Source organism: Ctenopharyngodon idella, chromosome 4, assembly GCF_019924925.1.
Source record: "Ctenopharyngodon idella isolate HZGC_01 chromosome 4, HZGC01, whole genome shotgun sequence".
Taxonomy (NCBI): Eukaryota; Metazoa; Chordata; class Actinopteri; order Cypriniformes; family Xenocyprididae; genus Ctenopharyngodon; species Ctenopharyngodon idella.
Window position 1 is genome coordinate 21413156 of NC_067223.1, and position 21949 is coordinate 21435104.

A 21949-nucleotide genomic window follows, 5' to 3' on the forward strand; every position below is an offset into this window, starting at 1 on the left:
AATTTATAACCTATCATTCTCTCTTTTACAGCGGGGAACACATCCCCGACATGATTTTATATAAAAAACACTCCGATTGCCTTGATATCGCTAGTTTTATCCGACTTCCCGAACATTCGCTACTAGCTTTAGCCCGTTAGCAATAGCGGCGTGGTCACACTAGCGTTTGTACTCTTCTCACTCACAATATTATTGTTCATCTATACTAATGACGAGTGTATCGGATGTGTCTCTACCTTTGAGTGCAGGTGAGGACACGTTCGAGCTGCATGCGGTGCAGTTGGAGCTGGAGGCCGTGGAACGACAGATTTGGACCCTTCTGGAGAAGCAGGCCGAGCTACGGGAGCGGCGAACAGCGCTGGAAACATCCCGTGCTGATGCTCACCAATCCTCGGTAAGTTTGCAGCGCGATATTAACACTCCTGCTTCCTCTACGCCGTGTGTTTCTCTGCACAGGGCCCGAGCACCCAGAACGCGTTCATCCCAGCACCGTCACACCAGGGACCTTGGGTTCTTCAGCAGCAGAAGGCACGAGCCAGGCCTCGGACCAGGACCTCTCCCCCTCCGCCGCAAAAAATTCGAGGTCTCGACGAGGAACCGCTTCTCCCCTCTTCGTGAGGCAGAACGCGACGCCGTGGTCATCGGAGACTCCATCGTCCGTCACGTCCACGCTACCACAACCAAAGGTAAGGTGCGCAGTCACTGTTTTCCTGGTGCTCGTGGTCTCGATGTCGCTACACAGGTTCCCGCGATCCTGAATGCTGACGAGAGCATCGGAGCTGTTGTTCTGCACGCGGGGGTGAACGACACCAGGCTGCGGCCGACGGAGGTGCTGAAGCAGGACTTCAGGAGCCTGATCGAGACGGTACGAGCCACATCGCCCGCATCGAGGATCATCGTGTCCGGACCGCTTCCGACGTACCGACGTGGACATGAAAGGTTCAGTAGATTATTTGCTTTAAATGAATGGTTAATGTCTTGGTGTACTGAACAGAAGCTGCTCTTTATAAATAACTGGAATCTTTTCTGGGAGCGACCTAGACTCTTCCGTGCTGATGGCCTGCACCCCAGCAGAATCGGAGCTGATCTTCTGTCGGAGAACATCTCCAAGACCTCCAAAACCTCAAATCACAGTCTGTGTTCTGCCCACTTAATTGATAGAAATGTGAGTGTAGTACAGTCTATAGAAACTGTGTCTATTCCCCGAATAGTGAGGTTTAACAATAAAAATAAAGGATCTAGAAAAAATCTGATCGTGATCAAACCAGAAATTCGCAAAATTACTGAACAAAAACAATTTCTAAAGCTAGGGCTACTAAACATTAGATCGCTGACACCTAAGGCGGTTATTATAAATGAAATGATCGCAGATAATAGTCTTGATGTAATTTGCCTTACTGAAACATGGCTTAAACCAAATGATTATTTCGGTCTTAATGAGTCCTGTCCACCTGGCTACTGTTATAAAAATATATGCCGTCCGGTTGGCCGTGGCGGTGGTGTTGCAACAATCTATAGAGAGATTCTTAACGTTACCCAGAAAACAAACTACAGGTTTAATTCATTTGAAATTCTCGTGCTAACCGTTACACTCTCAGATATAAATAAAAAGTCGCTACTATCTCTTGCTTTGGCTACCGTTTATAGACCTCCAGGGCCTTATGTTGATTTCCTAAAAGAGTTTGCAGACTTTCTCTCAGACCTATTGGTCAACGTTGATAAAGTGCTGATTGTTGGAGATTTTAACATTCATGTAGATAATACAAATAATGCGTTAGGGGCTGCGTTTACAGATTTACTAAACTCGTTTGGGGTCAAACAAAACGTCACTGGACCCACTCACCGTCTTAATCATACACTAGATTTAATTATATCACATGGAATCAATCCTACTGATATAGAAATTCTACCGCAAAGTGATGATATCACTGATCACTACCTTGTAACATGCGTACTGCATACTGCGGATATTTGTCAAATTGCGCCACGATATTGACTAGGTAGAACAATTCTCCCGACAACTATAGATAAATTCACAAATAAACTGCCTGATATGTCTCAGCTGCTCATTGTACCCAAACACACAAATGATCTCGAGAAAATGACTAGCAGTATGTGCACCACTTTCACTAGTACATTAGATACTGTTGCACCGATGAGGTTAAAAAAAGGTTAGAGAGAAAAATACTGTACCATGGTACAACAGTATTACTCACGCTATCAAAAGAGAAACTCGTAATCTAGAACGCAAATAGAGACAAACTCGTTTAGAGGTCTTCAGAATCGCGTGGAAAGACAGCTCGTCCCGTTATAGAAAGACTCTAAAAGCAGCCAGGGCCGAGCATCTCCGCAAACTCATAGAAAATAACCAAAATAATTCAAGGTTCTTGTTTAGTACAGTGGCTAGATTAACAAATAAACAGACATCACCAGAACAAAACATTTCATTACAGTTTAGTAGCGATGACTTTATGAATTTCTTTACTGAAAAAATCGAAAGCATCAGAAATACAATTGTAAATGTACAACCTTTAACAGAGTTTTATGATTCAGCCTCAATTATCGTCCCTCAAGAACAGTTGCAGTGCTTTACAACTATAGGACAGGAAGAGCTAAATAAACTTATCACAGCGTCTAAACCAACAACATGTTTATTAGATCCAATACCCACTAAACTACTGAAAGAATTGTTACCTGTAGCAGAAGAGCCTCTTCTCAATATTATCAACTCATCTTTATCTCTAGGTCATGTTCCAAGACCGTTCAAGTTAGCAGTTATTAAGCCTCTCATTAAGAAACCACAATTAGATCCAAATGTATTGGCAAATTACAGACCCATTTCAAATCTTCCATTTATATCTAAAATACTAGAAAAAGTGGTGTCGGTCCAATTGTGCTCCTTCTTGCAAAAAAATGCTATCTATGAAAAATTTCAGTCAGTGCTGCGTTCGACACTATAGATCATAAAATACTCCTAGATCGACTACAGAATTACATTGGTATTCAGGGACAGGCATTACGGTGGTTTAGGTCGTATCTATCAGACCGTCATAATTTTGTTTATTTAAACGGGGAAAAATCTAAGATAACGATAGTAAGTTATGGAGTGCTGCAAGGATCTGTGTTAGGCCCTCTGCTATTTTCAATATACATGCTGCCACTTGGTAATATTATAAGAAGACATGGAATTAGTTTCCACTGCTATGCTGATGATACTCAGTTATATATTTCAACACAACCAGATGAAATTTCTATATATCCTAATTATTGTTAATATGTAATTCATTTTTCCAGGAGCTCTTTGCTTCTACCTTCAATTAAATTGCTAACAGTGATTGTAAATTAATTGCCTAAATTATTACATTATTAGCTAACTGCATTCTCCAAATTGTAATGTTGACATGCATTCTCTGTAAAGCTGCTTTGAAACGATATGTATTGTGAAAAGCGCTATACAAATAAATGTGAATTGAATTGAATTGAATATAAGGCTGGGCTCTGGAGATGCTGCTCTCTGGTTCTGGTACTTTGCAGTGTCACAGGACAGGCAGGTGATAATTAGATTAATTAAATATGTCCGCTGTGGCATGAAGAACCTCTGTGACTCTGTGATATTTGCTGAAATCATGTGACTTGGTCATTTTTATATAAGCTCTGAATTACTGATTTAAAGCAAAATAAGTTTTGAAGCTTTATGAAGCAGCATTTTGAAAGTGTACATCACTATCATGAGGTGCACAACATCCTCATCCAACCATAAAACTGTAAGGTGAGCTAAAAGGTCTGTAAGGTCATCAATCACATTCATTGATTAAATAGATTTTAAACTTTATATTAAATTCATCCAGAAAGTGAGAGCTGTTAGCCTCATGGGCAGCAATCTGACATATACCGTTATTACACATCAGGTAAGCTTTTTGAAGAATACGAAAGTACGGTTTTGGCGTGTGAGTTTTTTTTGTTTGTTTAGAAAAGCATAATGCGATTCATTTTGGTCTTGGGTGACTTTTGAATGAATCTATTTAAACACTCCCTCAAAACACAAAATACTTATCAAACATATCACCAATACTGTAAAAACGTAATCTCAGTGAACAGTCACTGAATTATTCGAAACAAGTTATTAGGTGAAAGAACTCAAAATACTCAAGTCACTGTCACTCTTCATAGACACCTTGATAAATCAGATTGTTCCCCTTTATTACTGATGTTTAATTTAGTCCCAAGTACTGGTTTTTGTCTCACCTGGGGTTAAAGGTCGCTGTTTTATCACTTAAGATTGGGGGTGCATCCATGGATACATCACTCTTCATAGACACAAGGCTGGGCTCTGGAGATGCTGCTCTCTGGTTCTGGTAGTGAACAACATCCTCCTCTCTCTCCTCATAGCCACTCATTCTCCTGTGATTTAAATGTGATTTTCAGCTATACATTTACAAACACTGACAACATAAATGATGCATAACAGAAAAATATTAAACAATTCTAATAAACAATCTCATTCTGTAATGCATTGTTGCAGGCTCATGCATTTGCCATGAGAAATGATCATTCAAGGCCTGCACTGTCTTATGTATTTTTGTGTTTTCTTGTTATGCGGAAGAGCAGGAGACAGAGCCTGAATTTCAGGTTCTGTCTCATGCTCTTCCGCATAACAAGGCAACACAAAAATAATTGCGAAATCTGCTCATAGGATTTTCTGAACTGTACAAGACATGTTGTTTTGTCTAACACAGATATTCTTGAGTGGACTGATCTAAAGTGGCAAGATTCTGCACCAATCAAATTTCTTCCTGTGCTTCAGAAAGTGATTATAGCTCTCAAAGCCCTCGACAGCCAGATAGACAACATGAAGAAACAGAAAGAACATGAAGAGTGATTGTGCCATGGAAATGTTCTATTTGGCTGGCAAACTTTGCAGTGTCACAGGCCAGGCAGGTGATAATCAGAGTAATTAAATATGTCCGCTGTGGCATGAAGAACCTCTGTGACTCTGTGATATTTGCTGAAATCATGTGACTTGGTCATTTTTATATAAGCTCTGAATCACTGATTTAAAGCAAAATAAGTTTTGAAGCTTTATGAAGCAGCATTTTGAAAGTGTACATCACTATCATGAGGTGCACAACATCCTCATCCAACCATAAAACTGTAAGGTGAGCTAAAAGGTCTGTAAGGTCATCAATCACATTCATTGATTAAATAGATTTTAAACTTTATATTAAATTCATCCAGAAAGTGAGAGCTGTTAGCCTCATGGGCAGCAATCTGACATATACCGTTATTGCACATCAGGTAAGCTTTTTGAAGAATACGAAAGTACGGTTTTGGCGTGTGAGTTTTTTTGTTTGTTTAGAAAAGCATAATGCGATTCATTTTGGTCTTGGGTGACTTTTGAATGAATCTATTTAATCACTCCCTCAAAACACAAAATACTTATCAAACATATCACCAATACTGTAAAAACGTAATCTCAGTGAACAGTCACTGAATTATTCGAAACAAATTATTAGGTGAAAGAACTCAAAATACTCAAGTCACTGTCACTCTTCATAGACACAGCCAGATACTTAACGCTGTCTGATGATACTAAGAAAGTCACCTTGATAAATCAGATTGTTCCCCTTTATTACTGATGTTTAATTTAGTCCCAAGTACTGGTTTTTGTCTCACCTGGGGTTAAAGGTCGCTGTTTTATCACTTAAGATTGGGGGTGCATCCATGGATACATCACTCTTCATAGACACAAGGCTGGGCTCTGGAGATGCTGCTCTCTGGTTCTGGTAGTGAACAACATTCTCCTCCTCTCTCTCCTCATAGCCACTCATTCTCCTGTGATTTAAATGTGATTTTCAGCCATACGTTTACAAACACTGACAACATAAATGATACATAACAGAAAAATATTAAACAATTCTAATAAACAATATCATTCTGTAATGCAGGGTTGCAGGCTCATGCATTTGCCATGAGAAATGTGCATACAGGGCCTGCGCTGTCTTATTTATTTTTGCATTGTCTTGTTATGCGTAAGAGCAGGAGACAGAGCCTGAAATTCGGAACTAACGCAGCGGCAGTTACATTGTTTCCGTAAGTAGAATAGGGAAGGCGTAGGACATACAGCATAAGCTTTTTGAAGAATACGAAAGTACGGTTTTGGCGGAAGCACTTGGAAGGCGATCATTTGTTTATATAAAGCATATACATTTACATTTTTTTCGAAAATGACCAATCGTTTCGCTAGATAAGACCCTTATTCCTCGTCTGGTATCGTTTAAAGCCCTTTGAAGCTGCACTGAAACTGTAATTTTGACCTTCAACCGTTTGGAGTCCATTGAAGTCCACTATAAGGAGAATAATCCTGGAATGTTTTCATCAAAAACCTTCATTTCTTTTCGACTGAAGAAAGAAAGACATGAACATCTTGGATGACATGGGGGTGAGTAAATTATCAGGAAAATTTTATATGAAAGTGAACTAATCCTTTAATAATTTAAATGTTAACAAAAACCATAAAATAAAATGTAAGTTTAGCAGTTTTTTAAAATCTCTACATATTCTAAAGCTTGAATATAGTTGTAAATTCAAAGTTCAAAGAATATTAATTGCTTATGTGTAGTGTGCTAATTATTTATCATATAATAAAAAATATATTTTATAAAAATATATTTTAAAAAAATGTATTATATTATTACTAGTGACTTTATTGCATCATATATATATATATATATATATATATAGCTGATTGTAAACCAAAACTGGACCAATCTCTTACCCAGAATAAAACCTGTTCCAGAGCATACTAGCCATGTAACGTAAAATAAAATGGCAAAACCTTCCTGAAACCAAACACCAGAGTTTTCTCAAACTAAACTCAAAATTACTTGTGTAGTCATTGAAACCAGCTACATTTGATAGCTCATTTTCACCTTAATTTGAACAAAGTGCCCATAGTACGGTATATTATTATGCAGGTCTTTTCAGGGTTGTGAAAAGAACCCAGAAGTGTCGTCATTGAGTATTTGTTTGTACAGTGCAAAAAATGCTTTTCTTATTTGGTATTTTTGTCTTGTTTCCAGGTCTAAATATAAAAAATTCTTAAATCCATATGCTTTTTCTAGATAAGTAAAATGACAAGATATTTTTTCTTGTTTTCTGGGTTTTATTTATCTAGTAAAAGTATCAGGATTTAAGAATTTTTAGATATTTGGACAGGAAACAAGAGGAAAAACACAGTAAGAAAAGCATTTTTTGCAGTGTAAACAGTAACCTCATCTATTGTACTCCTCTCTACTAAGCAGGGGAGAAAACATGATGGTAGATTACTAACAGAGAAAACATGTAAGGAATTATATCTACACCGTTTTCTGGGAAGAACCCAACCAACCGGTGGCTCCAAAACTGGGGGAAATAGGTTATACATAACAAGTGTTGAACTCGATATGAATGTTGAGAAAAAACTCATTTAAGCCTGTACTGATTCAAATTTCACACAAATGTATATAGTACATTATATAATAAACATTATCTATTCATTAATTGTGCCTCAAGTATACCTTGCAGTAAACTCTTAATCGATTTTGACTGTAAATATATACCAAATACACATAAATATATACCTCCCACACACACAGGCATGTGAATGTTCATTTGACTATATTAGTGAGGGTATCTCTTAGACTTCCATTGTTTTATATCAGGTTAATGATATTTTCTATGTCACTGGCGGACCTCGTATGAAAGAGAAACTGCCAGAAAACAAGAAGATATTTTCTATGTCCTCACTGGACCCCGAAACATAACCCTCACAGAAACCTGTGCAAAACACTAAATGTAAATAGAAACACAATTTGGACGAGTTATAAGTCTTTTCATCTAGTGAGGTCCGACTCCCTATTCGGTGTTAAGCAGTTTTCACTGTATTAGTGAGGTAATATTTGAATAATCACAAGATTTTGGACCTCACAAATATAATTATAACTGAACACACACATCTAATGTCAAGACATTTAAAGGACAACATTATGAAAGTTATGAGTTAAGTTGTGACTTACCAATAATCTTGAGCTTGTAAGCTTTGGTTTACAGCAGTCTTAAATGGCGTCTTATCAGACAAAAAATTCTAACTGTTGGTTTCGATTTCTTTTACCCGTGACTGTGAAGGATCAAATAACAAGTATCATCCCAAATGTGATTGGTCTATCCTGAGAGCAGACACCTATGATTGGCTCAGAACAGGTACATGAGTGCATCACTCATCACCTTCTTTTATCTTCATGCATACTTACCCACATTCTTACATACCAGTTAGACAACTTTGTTTTACTCTCTACACAATAAAAGTTTTGTTAGAACCTGGAATGCCTCATATTCACAGTGAAGACATTACCAGCCTGTAATACATATAGGTCTAACTATATGAAGTACAAATGTGCTTGAATGTGTCAAAATGTTTACTGAGATCAAGTTGGCTTGACGTTTGATAAAATTTAGCCTTTAAAAACTTTAACAAATCGTGAATGATTTTTGGATAATGGCCACTTTTTTTCTTTTCAATAAATTGTTTTAAAATGTAGAAGAGAACACAATGTTGTGTAGGCCTATCCACCTTATTTTGCAATGCAGATATAAGCTATGTTCTGTAAATGTGTGAGACTTCCGATTCATTAGCTGCCATTTGTAAATAGAGAAATAACAAAGTGCAGTAAACTGTAAAACTATTTGCATTACAAACCAGTGTGTTTATACTTGCACAACGTTCTTAAATTAATTATTTCTAGAATTACGCCGGTCTGTTATTGCAGGGTCATAAACATGATGCGGAACAAAATGAACCATTATTGGTTGCATTACGTCAGTCAAACGTCCTCTTGGACGGTCCTTGGAAAGCTGTGATAGAGTCCAGACCTTCTGCCATCAGTCTGAAGGTCTGGCTACGCAAGACTAGGTGATCGCTGATTGTTTTGAAGCAATTTCCAAGGTAAAAACAGCTTCTCTGTTTGGTGTATAAGGTTCACGTTCTATTGGAATCACCGCCTATTCCAGCTAAAGACTTCTGTCAACGACTGATCCAAGCAAGTGAAGTTACGATATACATGATCTAAAGATACTGAAAATATGCAACCAGATGGGTGTTTTTTGTTGCACTCTGTGCTGTCGAAACGTAACATTATCATTGTACCATGACTGTCATGTTGCATGGTATGTTCAGTTGAGAAATGCAGTTTTATCAGTTTTTAACTTCTTATTTAACTTCTCAGAAATAAATGATAGTCGTAATTACTTGATAATTAATAGATGTAATTTAGTTTAGAGATTTGAAGAACTTTTTAACCAAATTAAAGCCGTGCTCACACTAGAATTTGAGCATGAGAAATTTCTATGGACAACGGTTGCACAATGACCACATACTGCGGTATCTTTTTTTAAAAAACATAATTCACCATATAATATATAAAAAATGTAAAAATATGAAATCTACTCCACTATACTGGAATGTTGCAATCCTGCAGATTTAAAGTTTACTGTGGCATGTCAATCTTCTATTGGTCACACGTTTTCATGTGATATGAATTCGCAGGTCAGAGTTCAACAAACATTGGATAGAAGCAAAATATATTAGACATTAGACAGAATACTGTCTAATTGAAAACAACACTGAAATGAAATGAAATATATCACTTGGAATTTCAGTGTGGTCTAAAACAATGGTTGCCAACCTGGGGAACAATTTTTTGGTCAAATATGGATGTAAAAAAATGAGTGGGACACGGAAGAGTTTGAAATAAATTATGAGGAAGGCTTTAATAATGGAACTTCCACATGGTTTTAGGAGGAGTTGAAGTGCAGAAGTGATGGAGGGAATGAGCAGATTCCAAACGATAGGTTTGCGTCTGATAAGGAAGAAACGTATCATAGTGATGTTTGCACTGACACTATTGATGATTTGAGGAGTTCTCTCGCTGACTGGGCATTGGCATTTTCCTGATTGCATTATATGCCCTGCTCTGCATTCTACAAGTTCACCATCCCTCTATGCCAAAAGATGAATGAACATTACTTAAAAATAAAACAACAGACAACTGTAAGAATTAACTAAATTAATTATAACTAAAGGGGTAATTGAATTACAGGGAATAAGAATCGAATCAACTGTAAATGATTCAGAATTAATATTTAACACATATTTTGTTGGTAATTTTCCACCAGACAACAGGGGGCTGTGAAATGAATAAGACCATTGTTAAGTGCGTCATATGAAGGCTTCTTGCCTCTGGGGTGTATTGACTGGTTTGATACAATGTTTCATTTGGCCCATGGGAAAAGGGTTGACCACCAAATCTCTTACCCAGAATAAAACCTGTTCCAGAGCATACTAGCCATGTAACGTAAAATAAAATGGCAAAACCTTCCTGAAACCAAACACCAGAGTTTTCTCAAACTAAACTCAAAATTACTTGTGTAGTCACTGAAACCAGCTACATTTGATAGCTCATTTTCACCTTAATTTGAACAAAGTGCCCATAGTACGGTATATTATTATGCAGGTCTTTTCAGGGTTGTGAAAAGAACCCAGAAGTGTCGTCATTGAGTATTTGTTTGTACAGTGCAAAAAATGCTTTTCTTATTTGGTATTTTTGTCTTGTTTCCAGGTCTAAATATAAAAAATTCTTAAATCCATATGCTTTTTCTAGATAAGAAAAAATATCTTGCATTTTACTTGTTTTCTGGGTTTTATTTATCTAGTAAAAGTATCAGGATTTAAGAATTTGTAGATATTTGGACAGGAAACAAGAGGAAAAACACAGTAAGAAAAGCATTTTTTGCAGTGTAAACAGTAACCTCATCTATTGTACTCTTCACTACTAAGCAGGGGAGAAAACATGATGGTAGATTACTAACAGAGACAACATGTAAGGAATTATATCTACACCGTTTTCTGGGAAGAACCCAACCAACCGGTGGCTACAACACTGGGGGAAATAGGTTATACATAACAAGTGTTGAACTCGATATGAATGTTGAGAAAAAACTCATTTAAGCCTGTACTGATTCAAATTTCAAACAAATGTATATAATACATTATATTTTAAACATTATCTATTCATTAATTGTGCCTCAAGTATACCTTGCAGTAAACTCTTAATCGATTTTGTCTGTAAATATATACCAAATACACATAAATATATACCTCCCACACACACAGGCATGTGAATGTTCGTTTGACTTTATTAGTGAGGGTATCTCTTAGACTTCCATTGTTTTATATCAGGTTAATGATATTTTCTATGTCACTGGCGGACCTCGTATGAAAGAGAAACTGCCAGAAAACAAGAAGATATTCTCTATGTCCTCACTGGACCCCGAAACATAACCCTCACAGAAACCTGTGCAAAACACTAAAAGTAAATAGAAACACAATTTGGACGAGTTATAAGTCTTTTCATCTAGTGAGGTCCGACTCCCTAGTCGGTTAAGCAGTTTTCACTGTATTAGTGAGGTACTATTTGAATAATCACAAGATTTTGGACCTCAGAAATATAATTATAACTGAACACAGACATCTAATGTCAAGACATTTAAAGGACAACATTATGAAAGTTATGAGTTAAGTTATGACTTACCAATAATCTTGAGCTTGTAAGCTTTGGTTTACAGCAGTCTTAAATGGCGTCTTATCAGACAAAAAATTCTAACTGTTGGTTTCGATTTCTTTTACCCGTGACTGTGAAGGATCAAATAACAAGTATCATCCCAAATGTGATTGGTCTATCCTGAGAGCAGACACCTATGATTGGCTCAGAACAGGTACATGAGTGCATCACTCATCACCTTCTTTTATCTTCATGCATACTTACCCACATTCTTACATACCAGTTAGACAACTTTGTTTTACTCTCTACACAATAAAAGTTTTGTTAGAACCTGGAATGCCTCATATTCACAGTGAAGACATTACCAGCCTGTAATACATATAGGTCTAACTATATGAAGTACAAATGTGCTTGAATGTGTCAAAATGTTTACTGAGATCAAGTTGGCTTGACGTTTGATAAAATTTAGCCTTTAAAAACTTTAACAAATCGTGAATGATTTTTGGATAATGGCCACTTTTTTTCTTTTCAATAAATTGTTTTAAAATGTAGAAGAGAACACAATGTTGTGTAGGCCTATCCACCTTATTTTGCAATGCAGATATAAGCTATGTTCTGTAAATGTGTGAGACTTCCGATTCATTAGCTGCCATTTGTAAATAGAGAAATAACAAAGTGCAGTAAACTGTAAAACTATTTGCATTACAAACCAGTGTGTTTATACTTGCACAACGTTCTTAAATTAATTATTTCTAGAATTACGCCGGTCTGTTATTGCAGGGTCATAAACATGATGCGGAACAAAATGAACCATTATTGGTTGCATTACGTCAGTCAAACGTCCTCTTGGACGGTCCTTGGAAAGCTGTGATAGAGTCCAGACCTTCTGCCATCAGTCTGAAGGTCTGGCTACGCAAGACTAGGTGATCGCTGATTGTTTTGAAGCAATTTCCAAGGTAAAAACAGCTTCTCTGTTTGGTGTATAAGGTTCACGTTCTATTGGAATCACCGCCTATTCCAGCTAAAGACTTCTGTCAACGACTGATCCAAGCAAGTGAAGTTACGATATACATGATCTAAAGATACTGAAAATATGCAACCAGATGGGTGTTTTTTGTTGCACTCTGTGCTGTCGAAACGTAACATTATCATTGTACCATGACTGTCATGTTGCATGGTATGTTCAGTTGAGAAATGCAGTTTTATCAGTTTTTAACTTCTTATTTAACTTCTCAGAAATAAATGATAGTCGTAATTACTTGATAATTAATAGATGTAATTTAGTTTAGAGATTTGAAGAACTTTTTAACCAAATTAAAGCCGTGCTCACACTAGAATTTGAGCATGAGAAATTTCTATGGAGAACGCATATAATATATAAAAAATGTAAAAATATGAAATCTACTCCACTATACTGGAATGTTGCAATCCTGCAGATTTAAAGTTTACTGTGGCATGTCAATCTTCTATTGGTCACACGTTTTCACGTGATATGAATTCGCAGGTCAAAGTTCAACAAACATTGGATAGAAGCAAAATATATTAGACATTAGACAGAATACTGTCTAATTGAAAACAACACTGAAATGAAATGAAATATATCACTTGGAATTTCAGTGTGGTCTAAAACAATGGTTGCCAACCTGGGGAACAATTTTTTGGTCAAATATGGATGTAAAAAAATGAGTGGGACACGGAAGAGTTTGAAATAAATTATGAGGAAGGCTTTAATAATGGAACTTCCACATGGTTTTAGGAGGAGTTGAAGTGCAGAAGTGATGGAGGGAATGAGCAGATTCCAAACGATAGGTTTGCGTCTGATGAGGAAGAAACGTATCATAGTGATGCCTGCACTGACACTATTGATGATTTGAGGAGTTCTTTCACTGACTGGGCATTGGCATTTTCCTGATTGCATTATATGCCCTGCTCTGCATTCTACAAGTTCACCATCCCTCTATGCCAAAAGATGAATGAACATTACTTAAAAATAAAACAACAGACAACTGTAAGAATTAACTAAATTAATTATAACTAAAGGGGTAATTGAATTATAGGGAATAAGAATCGAATCAACTGTAAATGATTCAGAATTAATATTTAACACATATTTTGTTGGTAATTTTCCACCAGACAACAGGGGGCTGTGAAATGAATAAGACCATTGTTAAGTGCGTCATATGAAGGCTTCTTGCCTCTGGGGTGTATTGACTGGTTTGATACAATGTTTCATTTGGCCCATGGGAAAACGGTTGACCATCAAATTGGCAGAAGGCCCATGAGAAATGAAGTCAAAAGATGTACAGTAGCTAGAAGTTGGTCACCCTTACTAAGAAAATTATCTCTTACATAAGCAACACCTGCAATCATATTAGTGAAATGACTATGGTAGAAAGGTCGGGGAGTACATGGGAAAGATGAGTGGGGGGAGAGCACCTGTAAGTCAGAATATGGGAAAATGTAAGGGTGGATATTACCATCCAATGATATTACTTTGGTGTGTTTTAAGAGATAAGAAAAATGTATAAAAACTGTGCCCCAGCTAAGAGAGATTCAGATGTGGAGCTGGCATCTCACTTTGTTGCTTGACAATAAAGTTAAATACTTCTGAGACCTGGAACTTCGAGTTTTTCTTCGAGACCAGAACTGAAGGGACAAAGAGACATCGAATCTGCCACGACACTGTTAGATGGAAAATGAGCCACGGTAAAAGTATCAGTTTGGCTCTTAGATGTAAAGTTCAGCCATGGTAAAAGTATCAGCTCCTTCCTAGCTGTTTGGACAGCATAGTTTTAAAGGAGAAGGTTGGCTCCATCCTCCGATGCGACTCTCCAATGAAACGCTGCTACGGAGCTTAGACACGCCCTGTACGGTTTTCTCCTTTGTCCATTGATTGCATCATGTGATGGTCGTGGAACATTTTCCTGATTTTATTAGCAACTTTATAAAGTTTCCTAATGTCTCCCTGATACCGAATTTCAATGTTTAATGAACTAAACATTATAGAGCATAATAAATCCTACAATTTGAACTCATCTCTTGCACACATATTACTTACCTGACCTAATAAAAACAATGGTTACAATAATGCATTTGAGGAAGACAAACATATAATGCATCGAACAGACATGTTAGTAATCACATCATAGCAGGTATTATACTGAATATAGTTAATTCTTTTAAATGATCTCTCAATGATTGTCCTTTTGAGATTTGAGATTGAGTCTATTAGAATAGAGGAGTTGAAAACTGAGTCACAAGTGACTGGTTCAAAGGGGTTCCTAATCAGGGGATGTCTGTGTGGATTCGTTGTGTTTTTAGGTCCGTTAATTAATGTTTCCTGTTCCATTTGTTTGATACAAAGGGGTTTTGTGAGGATCGATAAATTTAATGTGATCAGACCCCACGTGACAGGTTTTGATTAATTTATTTCTGATGAGATGAGAAGTACTCAGCTACTACTTTGGAATATTCAGCTTGTTTTATAGACCGTTGAATAATCTGTGGTCTTTTGTCCCAGATATACATGTCTTTAGATTAGAGCTGAATGTTAATGGTCTGCCACTGTACAAGAGCAATAGTTTTGGACAATTCTTGCCATGTTGCAGGGGTACAGCAAGAAACCTCGAAAACCAAAGTCTCTGTCTGAGTCATATTGATCCTATGGCTCCGCCTCCAGCTTCCGAGCCCATCACTCCACCTCAGCCGGCATATTTTCGACCTTTTTTCTCTTTCTCTTTTGGCCAAAAACCGAAAATGCCAGTTTTGGCCGATAATTGTTCCCTAATTTACATGCTAGCCTTCTTCCTCATCTTCTTCTTGGACCTAACCGTGACAGTTACTCATTACTCTCTAGTTTGATTTTGTTCACCTACAATACAAAGTTCGCATAAACGGTCAGTTATGTCTGTGAATGTAAACAGCAAGTAAAGAAATCGCATGTTAGATCTGTGTATTAAAGTGAAAGCAGCGTAATATACAGTACCTACTGCTGTATATGCTGTTAATATGAATCAAACAACAAAAGAAAAACAGAAAACCACCCACTGTAGCATAACAGAGGAATTACGCTATGAAAAGAGTAATTTAACTAGCTGAAAGAACCATAATTTTCTCAATATAAAGCACCTTTGTTACCAAAGTGTTTCACAACTTGATATTAAATCGCTGTTTAGTGTTCAAATGTACAACACTTGCAATTGCATTAGCTGTTGAAGAGAGTCCAGATATGCAGTCTTGGGAGAAATTCTTGATGGTTTGGTCTGACGGTGATGAAGTTGTAATCAATTTCTTCTGCACTGAATGAAGAACTGATGATGAACTTTAAGTTCTATAGAGGCTTTTGGCTTGGCCAATGAGAAAAGTGCAATTCAAGAGGAAAGTCCCTCAGTTTGGGAAGCTTACTCATTTGATTGGAGTAAGCTGGAAGTTTGTGTCCATTTATACTCTGATAAATAAAAAAAACACACACTGCATTCTATGAGAAGGTGATGTCCACCAAAGTGTGAGTCATTAAACGTCAATTATTTTGATAGGAGACACCATCTAGATGGGGCTACATTATCTAGCAGTTCTATCATCAGGCATGCATAACACTATACAATATATAAAAACACAATATACAAACAGTAGTAATACACAAAATGTACTGGGGAAATGCATGTTCCTTCATTAGATAGATTTGTCAATGAATTAGTGGAAATGATTCAATTTCTATGAGACTGCATGTCTGTTTCTTGTAGCCTGTACTGTTCTCTCATTGGGAACAATTACTGTCCCAAGTGTCTTTGAACTGTATGAGTGAAGCAAAAGGGGTGATAATTCTCAGTAGAGAAACCAGACATCACAGAGTCTGCCTGGGTGAGGGGTTGTGAAGACTAAGTGGAACAATGGTGTATTTGATCGGTCCAGTCGTTACACTGATCTATCATGCAGCTCAAGTATTATATGTTGTAGAATACCAATATAATCTATTCAGATACATCAAAACAGTTTCACTGATCCAGAACAAACCCAAAAGCCAGGATAGAGTGGCTGAGTGAATGTGGTCTGGACTGTGTGGATGAGGTTCATTGTGTCTTCAGAGATGCTGTAGAAGGACAGAGTTCCTGCACTGTGATCCACATACACTCCTATTCTACAGCTAGACGCTACAGGGAGATCAGCTACTATGTTATTGTGTCTGAATGAGTATCTGGAGGAAGAGCAGTTCAAACTCCAGGACTGGTCATTACGTCCAAACACACACTCATAACCCTCACCCTTTCTGCTGATGCTCTTATATGACACTGATATAAACACACACCTTCCACTCCACTCAATCTCCCAGTAACAGCGTCCACACACACTCTCTCTACACAACACCTGATGATGCACATCAAATCTGTCTGGATGATCAGGATACGACTGCTCTGTGTTAGTGTAAGTGATCACTCTGTTCCTCTCAGACAGACGGAGGCGTTTATTCACTGTGTTTGGATCCAGAGTGAGTTGATAGGAATCTGATGGAGAGAAAGCACATCAGGATCATTAATTATGAATATGTTTTACGTCTAAAATAGTCAGAATATAAATACTTATTATAAGCGTACCATAGTGATTTATGATAAGACAAAAACATGGTTTGGGAGATTCATGATGTATTTGCTCATTATGTACATTTGAACACAAAAAAGTTACATAGTGCACCATTTAATGTATCAGCAGTGTTTTACTACAGCTTACCAGATATCCTGTGCATTTACATGATCAATTATTAAACTCTTATATCATATTTTTCTTCACCTTCTACGGGAAGAACACTCAGTGTATTTTCCTGCTTGTTTTCTTAGTGACTTACATTGTAGGAAGTCGTTCCTGATCCTGGGAACAATGTTGGTGAATGTGACTGGAAATCAACAGACATGAACAGTGTGATTGTCATAAGAGAAAATGGTCACTGTGTCTATTCCTAAAACATTTTAATGTTATGTTCTACATGATATGTGGTGATGGAGGACTCTCTAGGGCATTACTTCTGTCAGAGATCTTTTTGAGCTCCTCTCTGCAGAAATCCTCCAGTTTGTCTTTCAGTTGACAGACAGATTCTCTCACGCCATCAAAAGAGAAGAGAGAATTGAAGGGATTGTTGGATACATCTGCAGATTCAGGAGGAGCTGAGAGAGACTGGAAACTCTATAAAAACAGAAATCAAAATGCATCATCTCCAAACTCCACACCCAATAACCTGCGCTGCTATGAGATTTGTGTGGCTCTTGTTGACTTATCTTTAGTAACTCCATCCAAAACTTTCACAGCATCAGCTACATTCTTCTCATATTCATTATTATACATGCCAATTGATGACATTCTCAATATTATTAACTTATCTGTAGGTCACATCCCAAGAACTTTAAAGTTCGTGGTTATTAAGCCACTTATTAAGAACCAACAACTAGACCCTAGTAAATTAACAAATTTTCAGATTTCAGGCCACATCATAGCACTGAGACTACATTTGTTAAAACTAGAAATTACTTGCTTCTAGCATCTGACCAAGGCTACATTTCAGTGCTAGTTTTATTTTATCTTAGTGTTGCTTTTGAAACCATAGATCATGACAGATATCATGATAGATTATGAAAACTACACTGTTATTCAGACACAGGCATTAAGATAGTTTAGATCAGTGATTTTCAGTCCAGGTCCTGATGATTGGTCCTGGTCCTTATTTAACATGCCTGATTCAGATGGTTAGATCATCTGGAGAGAGCTCCATAAACTTAGCTGACTGTGTCAAGTAAAAGGTAGATCCACAACCTTCTGGAGAGCAGGCCCAGCTGCAAGTGTGGAGAACCATGCTGGAAACATCCCGGGCTGATACTCTCAAGTCTATGGTAAGTTTGTGGCACAATATCAATACTCCTACCAACTCTACTCCATGTATTTTTCTGCACAGGGCCTGTGCACCCAGGATGCACTCATCCTAGGTCTCCTTCATTGTGGCGCTGACACACCATGGACCCTGGGTGCTTCAGGAGCAGAAAGCGCAAACCAGGCGAGGACCTCTCCCCCTCCGCCGCCCCTGGTCTTCAAGATTTTCACCCGGAACCACTTCGTCCCCTTTCACGAGACGTGATCATCAGAGACTACATTGCCTGGCACATCCACACTAGCTTAGCTAAAGGTAAGGTAGGCAATCTCTGCTTTCCTGGTACTCACGTTATTGATGTCACTGTGCAGGTACCTATGATCCTGAAGGGTAACAAGAGTATCAGAGCTGCACGCCAGGGTACACTTATTTGGTCCGCTTTTGGTGTGCACCCAAATGCGTTTGCTGCATTCGCACCTGCCCAAATGCACCACACCAAGGAGGGCAACAAACTCTAGTACGATTCAACCGAACTAATTGAGGCAGGTGTGAAAGCACCCTAGATCTCTGTTACCTTGAGGAAATGGATGTGATCCTGTGTGTGTGAAAGCTGCTCCAGCTCAGCGTCTCTCCTCCTCAGATCATTGATCTCCTGCTCCAGTCGCTCCAGTCGTCCTTCAGCTCGACTCACTGCAGTCTTTTCCTGATCTCTGATCCGCTGTGTGACCTCAGAGCGGCTTCTCTCAATGGAGCGGATGAGCTCAGTGAAGATCCTCTCACTGTCCTCCACTGCTGTCTGTGCAGAGCGCTGTTAGGACACACATCACAATCACACAGTGGCTTCAGTGGGACTGAAAGAGGAGAGTCCTGACTGGGACTTTTTAAACTTCTCTTCGACTCACCTTATGAGACTCCACAGCCTCTCTCAGCTGCCGAAGGTCTTTCTGTCTCTGCTGGATTCTCTGCTGGAATGACCTCTGTGTCTCCTTCAGCTGTTTCTGGAGGAAAAAACAGTAAACATCACATAAAAATAACCCAAAAATCTTCCTGTGAACAACTGAATGCATCCAATAAAAGTAGGGAGGTTTAAAGGTAACTTATTTGGTCTGAAACGGAAATGTTATTCCTTTGCATTTTTTGTGTACAGACAACAACATTGTTAAAATGATTTTGTAGTTTACATAGAGACAATAGCAGTATCGTTTTCAAATTTTTTTAGCCTACTTTGAAACACTTTGAAATGTTAATGAACGGCCAAAACACATAAAAAGTTTAACGTTTTTGTTAAAAATGGTGTCCAAATGGCCCCTTAATGAATAGAAAGTAACTCGTGTGTCCCTGTGTCTAACCTGCATCAAGCCCAACAAGACCCATATTTTCTGCTCAGTACTGAAACTCTACTTGCAGCTACACTTATGCTATGCAGCATTGCTGAAGTGTGCAGTGTGAATGGTGTTGCCTGTTAATAAAGGTTGCAACAAACGCGTGAAACACATGAAAGTGTCATCATTATTTCATCACTGTCTAGTTTATAGTTCATACCTGTTTCTCTGTCCTCTGTGCTGCAACTGATACAGTGTCGTGGTTTTTATGTTCATTCATCATACAAAGCACACATAAAAAATTCTGGTCAGTGCAACAGAAAACCTCAAGGATCTTGTCGTGTTTCAGGCAGATCATCTCCTGCAGTCGTCCAGTGGCTTCAGTCAGATTGTGTCTCTTTCCTTTAAAGAAGGTCTCATGTTGTTCAAGGTGATTCTGACAGTAAGAGTTCAGACACACCAGACAGGACTTGACGGCTTTGTGTTTTCTTCCAGTACAGACGTCACACTGCACATCTCCAGCTCCAGCGTAACAGTCAGCAGGAAGTTTAATCTTCTTCAGTTTCTCCACCATTTCAGCCAGAATGGTGTTTTTAGCTAAAGCAGGTCTTGGACTGAAGGTCTGTCTGCACTGAGGGCAGCTGTAGACTCTCGTCTGATCCTCCTGATTCCAGTAGTCTGTAATACAGTTCTTACAGTAACTATGTCCACAGTGGGTGGTCACTGGATCCTTCAGGAGATCCAGACACACTGAACACATGAACTCATCCTGAGAAATTCTGGCTTCTGCCATTTTACTGCATACATACAGAGACACAAAAGCTCATCTACACTTATTCTCTTTCTTTGAACAGATGATTCCTGTTTCCTAGTTCTGTGTTCTGTGTAAAACAGGTTTGTCTGCAAGCCTTGTTCCTCATTCCTGGTCTTGAAGAGACTCATTTCTGCAGAGTTCAGTTTTGACCTTGCTCCCACACACCTGGCTGTTAATGCAAAGATCTTTATTAGTTGATCATGGTGTATTCAATTACAGTTGGATATAAACTCTGTTGTGTCTGTCCAGGAATAGGAATGAGGAACCCTGCTGTAAAAAGTCATAGAACAAAAAATATCCACTAGATGCCAGTGTCAGGCAGTAGTACTACATTGTAATTACTAACACTGTACTGCAGAACTGAAAACTCCAGGGGCCTCATGTATAAAACTTTCCGTAGATTTCATCCTAAAAGTGTGTGTACGCAAAAAAGCTAGATTTTGCGTATGCACAAAAGCTTTCAGACTTATAAAACCATGCGTATGACAGAATCTGCGCAAAATTCTCTTTATAAAACCCAGTCAGCATAAGATTGTGTGTACGTGCGTCTCCTCCACATATGGAGCTTACAATGCCTATAGTTTTACCATACATAATGTCATCTGCATATCATTTCTGTGCATATTCCCATCCACGTGAAAAGTACAAAGGCTATGGATGTGCTGTCACATTACATTGTTAAAAGTCATTCAGTAGCCTATCTTTGCCATGTTTTAGAATAAATAAATCAAAATAAATCTAAAATAAAATACATTTTAGAGAAAGTTTTCAGAAAAGATTTATTCTCAGTTTTTTCCACTGACCAAAAAGTATTTTTAATTGCTTTAAGCAAATCAAATTTATGCAATTTTGCCTATAAGATAAACATATATTTTAGGATGTTTATATATTTTTAATGGAAACAGCCTTATTTGTGCATCTCAAATATTTGTCTGACTTAGCGCATCATTGACAAAACATTTTAAAAATAAAACATGCATATTTTACCATTTAATTCAAATTCTTTCCTTCAAATACAATGATGTTTTTCATAACATTGGGAAGAGCATGAAAGTGGTTATCATTAGGCTACTGTCTGTCTGTGCACGCATGCATGCAGCACAGGTTGTTCAGTACTGTGTCATCAAATGCAGCCAGAGGTGCCTCACGTTACAACCAGCACTGTTCTAACTTCCCTGACCATAACCGAGTCAGACAAACAGTGATGTAGTTTGTCATTCTCAACCCGTAAGAACTATTTTAATGCATTAAAAAGGTGTTAAGTCACTGAAATAAGGCCATAAAACTGAATATTTGTTCACAAGACTTTTGAGAACTGGATCTTATAGCCTGGAATTTCCTTACTTCAAAATGTTGTGAAAATCATCCT

General features: G+C 37.9%; 2 protein-coding genes across 29 annotated transcripts in view; both read right to left on the reverse strand.

Moving 5' to 3' along the window:
* The window catches only part of LOC127510571 (NACHT, LRR and PYD domains-containing protein 12-like), a 180734-nt gene extending 169020 nt beyond the window's left edge, over positions 1-11714 (reverse strand). For 13 of the 28 annotated variants that reach the window (XM_051890188.1, XM_051890185.1, XM_051890179.1 and 10 more), the window contains exons 1-3: positions 8055-8115; positions 5674-5832; positions 4246-4401 (exon numbers count right to left, since the gene is read on the reverse strand). In XM_051890188.1, coding sequence (XP_051746148.1) covers positions 4246-4401; positions 5674-5828 — 311 coding nt within the window. In that variant the 5' untranslated portion in view covers positions 5829-5832; positions 8055-8115. Of the gene's footprint in view, positions 1-4245; positions 4402-5673; positions 5833-8054; positions 8145-11624 lie in introns of those variants that run through there. The other 15 variants (XM_051890169.1, XM_051890170.1, XM_051890166.1 and 12 more) reach the window with 12 other exon arrangements.
* A 4125-nt stretch (positions 11715-15839) lies between these two features.
* LOC127510707 (tripartite motif-containing protein 16-like) lies at positions 15840-20559 on the reverse strand. The gene is made up of 6 exons (XM_051890646.1): positions 19987-20559; positions 19347-19442; positions 19019-19252; positions 17609-17768; positions 17434-17481; positions 15840-17095 (listed from the first exon to the last, which is right to left on the reverse strand). The coding sequence occupies exons 1-6, from the start codon at positions 20557-20559 to the stop codon at positions 16578-16580; spliced, it is 1629 nt and encodes a 542-aa protein (XP_051746606.1). The 3' UTR covers positions 15840-16577.
* Positions 20560-21949: the final 1390 nt, after the last annotated feature.